Here is an 11,774-nt window from a genome sequence, read left to right on the forward strand (position 1 = left end):
ATTGGAGAGACGAGGGGGGGGAGGGGGGGGGGGGGGGGGGGGGGGGGGGGGGCAGTAGACCTCTGAGTAGACCTCAGAGAACAGCCTGGGTGGATGGAGCTGCAGTGATGGAGCTGTTTTATTCCGGTGCCACTCGGGGTACAGTGGAGAGTGTGGGGACGGAGGCAGTGACGCTGTGATCGCTGTACGATGACATCAGAGCCAACACTGAGAACGTTCACTCCTGTCACATGGAGACTGAATGTTCATGTGATTTATCTCCACTTCTTCTTCTCACCTCTGTGACTGTGAACGTCACGTCTGTGTACGCCGTCCAAAATACTACACTGAATATTCAAATATTAATGTGCACGGAAGTAAAACTCGCTTCGAGTTCCACGTACGATACCTACAAATTCATTTATATTTAAACCTAATCAAACTTTCACAAATCTTGTTTACCCGTACGTACTGGGTATTTCTTGCGTTTTTTACTATTTTTGTTGGTTTTTTTTTTCTTCCTAGGCTAGAAAATGCTTATTTTATCACGAAAATATTGGAAATTAAAAAAATGTTATATACCGGAAAAACCCACGATATTGTGAGAAAGACGCAATACAAAAATACATTTAAAATCTGTGATGGACTGAGGGCGCGACAGCTGCACCGTGATACAGGATTTCTATAGTGGATTTCAAACTTCATTTGGGGTCATGTTCCGTCAGTAAAGAATCAGTGAATTCTTCAGCGAATCAGCATCTAAACTATCAGCAAGGAACAAACGTCATTAGACTAAGGTAAACATTAAAGACAGGTGTAGCAAATTACAGACGTCCACAGACGTCGTTGCCTCATAAATCTTCGAGTGCTGAAGGGGTTAAAAATGGTTCTCCAACCTGCACTATAATCGCTCTCTGCTGCTGTGTCTCTCGTGGCCACTTCACTAAACTGTAATTTTGAAGAGCGTTTGGAACAAGGCTGGGTTCTTTACTGGAGATGTTCTGTGATTGATGGTCTCGGAGCAGAGACTGTTGCTGGAGGCTTAATGATTTGTTTACGTGTGTTTAAAGGAAACCTCATGAATTTATATTGTTCTCTTCATTGAGCAGGTTATTAAAAAAATTCTGAGCGGCTCAGTCGGTGGATGAACCTGCCAAAGACGACTAAATCTTTTAAGCTGTCGTGCCAGGAAGTCATCAGAGCGATTTTGTTAATCTGCACTAGTGACTAAGCATGTGAGGTTTTGGAGGATTTTTTTATTCTTTTTTTGTCTGTGTTTTGCATTAAAATAAAACTTGAGGACAGATGGTAGCATTACAGTGTGAACGCATCATAAAAAGAGGAAAAAACAGTAGCAGGGAAGACTGTTTTGGACGTGCGCCTGTTGATTGCGGATAAAAGATAAAGTCTCTGCGGAGTCTTTTATTGTTTGCCCGGCTCTTAGCACATCTGTTTGATCCTGAACATGTCTGCTCTGCTGGGGCATTAACATCATTTCAAATTCCCTCTTCCAGTGACCATCTGCTTTTATGAGGCCGTTGTACCTTCTGGAACGCCACCTTTTCTATTCTCCTTATTGCCTTCCATAAAACTCAAATATTTAGGAGATGTTATAAAAATTCTGTTGCGTTTCGGGGAGCGGTGATGTCTGCCTGGCGTTAACAGCAGGCAGGATGCTCACACTGAGCCACTTAGCTCTGCTGGAAAATTATCACTACAATATAATGCACTTTTTACTACCCCAGTAATGGTTCTGTGTGTGTATGTGTGTGTGTGTGTGTGTGTCAGGATGTAGCGGAGTGCCCGGCCGTATGCTGCCACTTGATTATGCAAATGTGTTTAAAAGAATGCCTTTTATACATAGTTTGCCCCAGTGATGGAGCCGTGAAGGTGTAACAGGAGATTATAGCGCCATCACAGGTGTCGAGTGCAGCGCGTCTTATTAAGCCTAAACACACAGTCATCACTGAGCAATCATTGGTTCCATTCATGGACCATTTGAAGCAGAAATGTCTTCGTTGACTTTAATACGACCACCTGTTAGCACCCGGGTCGACTGTGAGTACTTCTGATCATAACTGTAATCCTGAAATTTCACCTCCTCAACAAACTCCTGTCTGCACCAGTCGCCGCATGTTTACATTTCTAATTCAGTTTATTTTTACCACGTTTCCAGTTAGCTTCTACAACTGGTCATGGTGGCTAGATAACGAATCGCTGCATGTTTACATTTCTAATTCAGCTTATTTTTTACCGCGTTTCCAGCGTTATCTTCTACAACTGGTCATGGTGGCTAGATGTAGCTAATACCAGCAGCTAATTGGGGGGAGCGGGGGGGGGGGGGCTCCACCTGTTCAGTGCTCACATATAGAGAAGGTCCTGGGTTCAAAGTCCAGAAGAACCACATAATTAATGGCGCCCCCTATGGCAGCCTGTGCGGGTTGAAAAAACGTCCCCATTCCAATCAATCAAACTAAAACTCAACAATCATTCACACTCACTTTCACACCTATGTTCAGTTTAGTGTGAATAACTAACACGATCCTGTGTGATTCTGGACTTCAGCTGGACGTCCTGGGTTTCCGATGACTTTGACCTTTTGGTTTTGAGGTTACGTCGCCATCTGCCATAAATTTATTGGAAAAGTCTTGTTCTATCATTCTGACGTACGGCGTTAAAACAAATTCCGCAAGGAAACTAGTTGGCGAGCCCAGCGAACGAAAAAGCTGTTACGTGATGCTATACGCAGACGACAGCCTTAAATGATCGAGAATTCACTTCTTCACACTTTGTTATTCCATTCTTCCTTTTTAGATGTTTTCACGATCGACCCTTGAAATGTTAGCATAACGTTGCCGATTCTTGACACAAAGTGCCCATTACCCAGTGACCAGCCTGCGGGCTGTAATAATTACTGCCGTCACCTTCTGTACACAGCTCTGTTCAGCTGATTCCACCGTCTGTCACTGACACCAGTCAATAGCACTTCAAGGATCAGGGCTTCCTGTTAATTGGAACAAACATGGCTGCCGTCATGGTTGAGGCTAAAGCTTTGCCAAAGGCGATGTGGAGTGGAGATGCGTTATCCTCTCTGTCACAGCGCCGAGTAGAAAGTACACAGCTTCAGATACATGGAGCAGCAAACACTGTAATCCTGATTATAATAATCCTTTATAAAAATATCTTCTTACATCCTGTCGGCAAAGGTTTGGTCAGCCAATTTATCTGATCGTGAATTTGTGCGATCTTGGGCAACCAACACGTTCATGTCGTCAGAAAGTGTGCGATATTATCCACAAAATTAGGGGCCGTCAAACAATCAACATACTTAACGTGATGGATTAGCTGTGGGTTAGCCCTGAATGATTCGGATTATTCATGATCGTGATTGATATTGATTAATTGAGATTAACTGACATAAAAGGAAGATTGATTTACAAACCGGCTTCAACTGTGGAAAAAGAGCGGGTTGCTAACATTTATCAGAATTTACCGCCAAAAATTCTTTCATACAGAGTTAGTTTTCAAACCAGTGTTTTTAAACATCGATCAAAACTCTGAAATTAAAATTTGTCAAAGGCAAAGAGGGCTGTTGTAAAATTAGCGGTTGACAAAATATTCAAATTTAAATCGGATTAATCACAGTGAAGCCGTTGATTAATCTTGATAAATCGGATCAAGTGTGTTTGTAAAACTGATCAGAATCCACTGACAGTAAAAGTCACTGATTAAACAATGGCTGGTTATCGTTCAGGGTTCTCTCTGGCTGTGGTGTCAGGTTGTCATGGTTACAGTTCACTATGAATAGGTCAGAGGCAACAGGAGCGCAGGTATAATTGGTGTGAAACAGTGAGTTGGTGTTGAAGTCATGCACCTGCAGCAGCTCCAGCTGCAGGTAATATCTGCACCGCGGGACTCCGTCCCACACGGACAACACTTAGCATGACGGCTAACGGCTAACGGCCTGCATTTAAATGCAATCAGACTTCACCACATTTACTCCTATTATGCTGAATGCACATGTACAATTATCCTGCTTCTGTAAGAGAGAGCTGAGGAGAGAGAGAGGGGGAAAGTGTGGGGGAAATGGGAAAACAGGAAATGGGATTTTGACCATTAGGAGAAGGAAAAAAAAGCAACAATTTGTCCTGATACTGTGCTGGTGAATACAGAGATCCAGTTAAAGTGTTGCGGGTCAGTGAGTGTTTCTACCTGAACACTTGTGTCTAAGAACACCAGGAATTAGCATTAATATGTGACTGGTTTGACCAATTAGACAACACGGGCAGAAGAGCCGTCGGGCCTTGTTACACATTCAGATCCACACCTGCACTCAAATTATTGAAAAGGGATTTAAGTGATGAATTGAAAGTGTGAACGTCCGACCGGTAAAATAGACGGAAACTGAATAATGTACAATTTGTATTCATTTTTGGGTACGTTGGAAATCCTCTAGTGCCACACAGTGGTGGAAGTGATAAGTGATAAGGTTATAGGATAACTGATACAGTGTCATCCCCGGTCCTTCTGCCTGTTCTCCAAATGAAGTGGTTCTCAAGGTAGGGGGGGTTTAAAAATTGACCACAGTTAGAATTTTTTTTTTTATTGTATTTTCTTTGTTGGCGCAAAAATATCTGTATTTTAGGTGAAGTTCTTGCAGTATCTGTGAATGAATGAATGAATGAATGAATGGGGCAGCAGGGGAGGTTTTCAACAACATGCAGAATTGGGTCAGTGTTTAATTCTTAATTGACCACAGGTGTGAATGTGTGTGAATGAATGTTTGTCTCTACATTAGGGATAATTGAGAAACGCTGCTTTAACCCATGACTCTAGTGAGCAGGCGGGACTTCACTTCCTCAACCACCGGCCACTATATCGCCAAAAAGTTCAAATTGGACATTTCTACTGGAGAACTGACTTCATGTTTGTACTTTGTGTCAGGTGACTACGTTTCCTCACTCACTCCCTCTACCTGTAGTCTTTATTCCTGCCGTTGCAGTCGTAGCCTCGGGAGCTTCAAAAGCCACCGTGACTGTTAGACCAACAACAGCATCCAGTGAACCTGAAGAAACAGTCGTTTTCCTGCTGTTCTGAAGATTCATTTCATTTGGAGTCGTGTTTGATTCACTGCTCTGATGACATTTCAGGTGTGAACTTTACAATCGTTCTATACCATTGCTCCTCAGACGTCGTCTGGCGCGTTTCAGGAGCCAGGACCGAGGCAGGGTCTTTGGGGGGCTAATCAGTTTTTATTGTACCTGGGATACTTAATTTTACAGCTCCTGATCCAATCACAGCACTTCTATATTTGGCTGAGTATGTTTTACTAGTTGCTAGCTTGTTTTGACAGTTTGGGGATCGTCTTCATTTGACTGTGCTGCTGGTCTCACGGCCCTAATCCTCCTGGTCCTGATAAGACGACGACACACTGGAAATAAATCTCCTAGAACAAAAATATCACTCGTACAAAGCCGCGCTTCGCCTTTGTGTTGTGATAAATAACCACAGTATCGTAGAAGAATGGAGGTTTGCGCCACCGTGCTGTGATCAGAGAGAATTTCCTTTAAGCTCAAGTCAAAGACCACGATGGAGGAGGCCCTGCGTTTTTTGTTTGTTTTTTTTTGTTCCCAACATAAGGGTCCTGCTCCTACAGATAAACACAGCTGAATGAGATGGGGATGAGAGCCAGGGATGAAATGACATTTTTAATCTCAGGGCTGAACAGCCATGTGAGCAGAGATGAGATGCAAACCAAGCATCCCTCCGGGAAGGAGGTTATAGATTGTCGGATGACACCGCTGGTCCTCGGAGAGGCAGACCATCACTCAGAATTTGATATCCACTCTTAGTTTGTGATGTTACCGTACGGCTGCACTCAACCTACAGAACATGTGATGGCTGTGATCAATGGGTTCTCCCTGTCACGCCTTTTAAGAAACGCTCCCTTACTTCCTGGCACAACAACCCCCCCGAGGGTCTTTGCGTCGCATTGCCAGCGCTGCATTGACACAAGTCGTTGTATGTATTTCAGGTAACGGATCACAGCCACATTATTAAACTGTGTGTGTGTGTGTGTGTGTGTGCAAAGATATGGCATTTTCTATGCATTTAACTGTATTTAAATACAGTACATGCAGTACCTTCTACCTACCTGCTACCTTTAACAACAAAACCACTTTATAAATATTGGCTGCTAAATATCTGTTGTGGAAATTAGTGAAATTTTAATCGGTTTTAGCCAACAAAATAAAATAAATTAAATCTATCAACTTAAATCAATATTTTCTTATTTTCTTTTAAATGTACTAAACTCTAAACTCTTTTTAAATCATCTTTGGTCACACGTCCCCTTTGATCAGATCTCACACTCTGGGCCTTTTAGCTCCGTGTTCCCAAACCTTGTTTCACCCATGGCACAGTGCAAAGCAAAATGTCACAAAAAATATCTTAAATGTATTATGATGTATGCATTATATTTTACCTACTCTCTGCTGTCTTAGTTTGGTCCTGTTTAGTTGAACACACCGCTGATGTACCTCCAGGAATTGAAGAAAGACAAACACAAAGAACTTCTGTCTGTCACTGTTGCAAAGACACACAAATATATTCATGAGGTTATGTATTATAAATGTGTCCACTAGGGTCGCGGTTGATACACCTGCTTCACAAAGCGAGACTTGGGTTCGATTCTCAGAGGAACCACATACTTGGCGTCTTGTAAACTGAGTGATGAAAATTTAAGGTGGATTAAATTGACTCCAGTGTGACACCGAGCACAGATTGTTCTGCTGTAATCTGTCATGAGGGCAAATCAAAATGTTCTGAGACAAATTTAAATAAAAAAAACAACCTTTATTCATGGAAGTAATAAATGATTTCTTTAAAACTCCGTTTAAGTTTTAACACAGGTCGGTGCTCGAGGCACAGAAAGCACAACCTGTACTTTGCACCAGGAAAACTTTTTCACTTTTTTATAGTTTGTTTGTTTGTTTGTTTTATGCCCTGACTGACTTTTTAAACTTTCGTGAAATTCTGCCCTTGTACCATTGAGGGATGCTGTAACCCTGGAGGAAGAACGTCTCAGCAGAGGAAATAAAATGCACATTAAATTAAATGTAATGATTCCAACCATTTTAAATCAGTTATTATTATCTTAATTATCCTTGATTAATTTGGCTGCACTCGTTTGGATTGTTTATTGTAGCTACACCAGTGTTAGACGGTGTAGAATTTAGAATGGAGATCACACACACGCCGTGTGACAGGTCGATCATGAAAGGAACGTTAAAAGCCTGGTTGGAGACGAGGCCACTCAACAAGTCGGAAAGTTCCAAGACAAAAATAAATTCACCCGTCTGCAATACTTCAATTCAGATCAGCTGACCGTTTCTGTTTTATGATTGACAGCTGTGTTTAATTAGGCACGTTTTGACAAAATGCTCACGAGATATTCAAAACTTCTTCTTTCTTCACAGTTACACACTCCGTGTGGTCGGCAACGGAATCAAAGCTCAGAGTGTCAACCCGGAAGTCAAAGTGAAGGAGGCGGACCCTGTGATACACCAAATAATTGACAAGCTGAAACACGTCAATCAGGTGAGTCACATTTGTTACGTTCTACGTTAGCGTTTCCACTGGGTCCGTCCCAGGTCGGTCGGTCTGTCTCAAATCTCCCCGTGTGGTTGGACTTCCTCCCACAGCCCAGAGAAAATGACGATAACCTGCTTCACTTTGACTATTAATTCAAATTGGGGGGTTAGCCTCCATCCCTGGAAGCTGTTACAGGTGGTGCAGAGGTTCGCAAACCTGGTTGTCACGTAGAGTGAGGCTCGGCCACTGGCATCTCAGTGGCCCTGCCCTCAGTACACGACCCACATGTTTGTTTTTTTGAGGACTTATTGACTCACCCTCTTATCAACCACATTAAATGTAGTTTACAGTAAGTCTCTATGCAGATGATGTGATTCTAATAGTTTCTCGGACATGTGTCACCTGACCACACACCACACGGACGAGGTTTTTTTGTAAACATTTTCATCTCCTGACATTCATTTTGTTAAGAATAAACTCCTGGCTCCCACTTCCATTTAAATACCTGACACATTAAAGACTGCCAGCAGGGGGGGGTGTGCCGTCAGTGTTTTCCTACAAAGTCTGTTACACTGTTGTTATTATCAAATGATCAATAACACTCAGTTACCTGGTATGTTCCACCTTGATAACACAGTGGCTAATAAAAGCTAGCCGCTGTATATGTTCTTTATATTTCTAAATGTATTTGATGTGGGTTGCCTGTCGTTATACCTACAAAACGTTTCTCCAGCTCTTTGTCAAAATCAATGGAGCTTCTTTCTAAGGCCGCCTGCTTTGATGCACATTTGTAGCGCGGCGGCTCCCTCCAGGGCTGTTTATCTTTCAAGGATGATGAGATTAGGGCGGTTTACGGGAGCACTTTCTGCTCCGGAGTTTCAGTAACAGCTGCTGCAGCCCTCTCTGACGCAGCAGCATCAGGAGCAGCAGCATCAGCAGTAGCAGCAGCATCAGCAGTAGCAGCAGCAGCAGCATCAGTAGCAGCACCAGCAGTAGCAGCAGCAGCAGCAGTAGCAGCAGCATCAGCAGTAGCAGCAGCAGCAGCATCATCAGCAGCAGCAGCATCATCAGCAGCAGCAGCATCATCAGTAGCAGCAGCATCATCAGTAGCAGCAACAACAACAGCAACAGCAGCAGCATCAGTAGCAGCATCATCAGTAGCAGCAACAGCAACAGCAGCAGCATCAGTAGCAGCAGCATCAGGAGCAGCAGCATCAGCAGGCAACAGCTCTCTCTGTGTCTCTGTTGCTCTGGTTCCCCACTGAAGGCCAGGTCATCTCTCTTGACCCCTCCAGCTCCTCTCTCTGACTAATTCACACCATCTGCAGGATGTCAGACCACATAAATCCATAACCATCCAGCAGCTCCTGATCTGCCTTGTTGACTCTCTGACTGTGAAGATGGAATTCTCCGTGGGGGGGGGCTAACATCTCAAACACTGAAAATAGCCCCTCCACCAGACGGGCTCCCAAAGCATCAAAACAAAACAAACAAATAAAAAATCCCAACCCAGGATTTAAAAGTGATTACTGCGAATGTATCTTTTATAATTCTAATCCAGAATGACACATTATTTACTGCCGTTGGTAGCTGAAAAACAAATAAACTTAGAAGGAATGAATTGAAACAGAGTAGAACTAGCACCAGAATAAATACTAAGGCTGTGAAAACAAACGCATTACTGTATTCATAATACAGTAATTAGGGATGTCTGATATTCCCTTTTTTCTGATTCCGATATCAACCTAAACCAACATAGTCCTGGTAATATTCATTTATTTATCTGTACAATCCACTGTATGAGTTCCTGGCACCAACATTCTGTCTGTCATGTTAAAATAGATTAATAAAATGAGCTGCAATGCTGCCATCTAGTGGCTTTCACCTTCATATACAGCTGTTTTTCCCCAAAACCAATTTTAAGACACACGTCATTTGGCGAAACCCAGGCATTGCGTTATCGGGTTTTTATTATCGGAGGAAAAAACGATAACGATTCTTACCGATATTACATAATTATGCTAATATCGTGCCGATAATATCGGTCGGCTGATATTATCAGACATCCCTACGAAATAGTCATTCAAAGCAATGGCAGTAACAGCTGATAGTAATAATCATCATCTTTAGTGTTTGAAGAGACTGAGAGGTGAATTCAAGAAAACAATTTCAAAAAAGAGGCCCCAGAGACGGTCCAAACATCTGGAGCTGGTCGTATTAAAAATACCTGGAGTTTATTGTGTAGAGAGTGAAAAGCAGGAATAAATGCAGCAGCAGAGCCAACGGTACCAAAGACAATAACTGACAGACAGACGGCGCTGGAACTGTTCTAAAATAGATCATAGAAAAAGGAGCTCAAATGGTTGATTTGATGTGAAAGGAAATCCATAAACCCTGGCCAGCGTGTCACAGCTGTGTGTGTGTGTGTGTGTGTGAATATGTAAAACACCAATTACATAAACCATTGCACACGTTTCCTTTTCAACGCATGAGCGACTGAAGTAACATCTGCCTTCACCTTGTACAGTACTGGTACACAGCAGTACTGCAGCCAGTCAGTAAAGTACTGCTACGTCCTGTTCATACTGTACGATGAAGTTTACCTTTATAAAAAAAACCTGTGCATGAACGGAGGCTGTCGTTGGATCGGCTCGCCCTCAATGTCGGGAATTCTTCAGGAACCAGACCGACGAATGTTGAATGTTGATTTTTGTCCAGTTTCGTCCAACATTCATAATCGGTTTCATATATCTGCCTCTGACCTTGAATAACTGACGTGAAGGAAGAGAGCGCCCCCGGTGTCCTCAGCACCTAATGGAAATATTTCATTACTGTTTCACAGCCGGCGACGGCAGGAGACAAAACATCGACGTGCAGGAATAAAAAACAAATTCATCACGAGAGCGAGGCGTGCAAACTAGAGCTTTCATCATCTGGCTCATCAGCACCCCCTTCTCCATGAATTATTTGTTGGCTAGCGGTCCTCGCTGCCTGTCCTCTCCTCTTGATGTGCTGAGACCCATCAGGAATCCATAAGTAGGACTCAGTCCCCGTGTCTCTCAATCAAAATCAGAGGCCAGCGGCTCCTGGTCCAGTCGGCCGGCTGAATTATTTACCAGCCATTAACGTGGTGGTTGACCAGCAGTTTGGCTGGTGAATTATTCATGCACGCGCTCCTCTTAGAACAGAGGATTAACACTGATAATGTATTCACACTTTGTTGTCCACATACATAAATGCACACGCCGCCAGAACATGTGATCATCACAGGAACCCATTTACAGAGCTCTGGCATCAGGTTGTTGTAAACCCCCCCTCCCCCCCCCCAACATCCTACAGATCAATTCCTTGTCTTATAATCCTAATCTGTCTGTTTAGTTTCCATGCTGTGATGACGTGATGAAGGGTATTAAACCTTTATTTTAATTTAATTCAGCATTTATACCTGTTAACTAGAGAGCAGGATAAGACGGTGTTTATTGGTGTGAACGCTCTGCTCACTTTCTGGATGAAAGTTTGATTTTATCATCTTTATTATTTTTTTTATTTTTAGGATGTATTGATATATTGTCCAGTCAGTTTGAAGACTTATAGTTATAAATATTTGTTAGTCCACTCCTGCAGGTATCGGTTTATAAAACAGTTTCTCAGGACAGACCTACTATTTAAATCCTTTAGCCTTTAAAAAAAAAAGAAGAAACTGCATCAAAGACTGATGTAAATCATTTCTTCTGACACTCGGACTGAACAGAGTTGTAACAATAAAGACCATCTCATGATGGGACTCCAACCCTCACCCTCACTGTTGACCTGCTGTTGATCTGGATGAAGATGTAAGAGCTGCAGCTGCGCTGAGGCTGATGGGAAGTGACAGAGAGTGTCAGGGGGACGGGCTCGGAGACTGACACCTTTCTCCTCTGCTGCTCAGTCTGGTGGTTGAAGGTTCTCTCTCCTCCACCTTCTCCCCGCAGACACAGGACTGTGGACGGAGAGAATACTAACACACCTCTGGGGGGGGGGGGGGCTTTATTAGCAGGTATATGTCTTGACTTTTCTATTGACGATACACAGGTACATACTACCTGCTCTGTATCCATAGTAGTACCAGTAGAGTATATCTGGGTATTTTCACCCTCACAATTGGTAAAAACATTTTGTTTGTTATGTTATAGATACACTTTGTATCTCTCTCTCTCTCTCTC

General features: G+C 42.9%; 1 protein-coding gene across 1 annotated transcript in view; it reads left to right on the top strand.

Annotated features, from left to right (window-relative positions):
• Nucleotides 1-11,774, top strand: part of gpc5a (glypican 5a) — a 65,898-nt gene that overhangs the window by 25,052 nt on the left and 29,072 nt on the right. The window contains 1 exon segment of the mRNA XM_008310257.3: nucleotides 7,458-7,578. Within this exon segment, the coding sequence (XP_008308479.1) occupies nucleotides 7,458-7,578 (121 nt within the window).

The sequence above is a fragment of the Cynoglossus semilaevis genome, chromosome 5 (genome assembly GCF_000523025.1).
Source record: "Cynoglossus semilaevis isolate Cse_v1.0 chromosome 5, Cse_v1.0, whole genome shotgun sequence".
In the NCBI taxonomy this organism is placed as follows: domain Eukaryota; kingdom Metazoa; phylum Chordata; class Actinopteri; order Pleuronectiformes; family Cynoglossidae; genus Cynoglossus; species Cynoglossus semilaevis.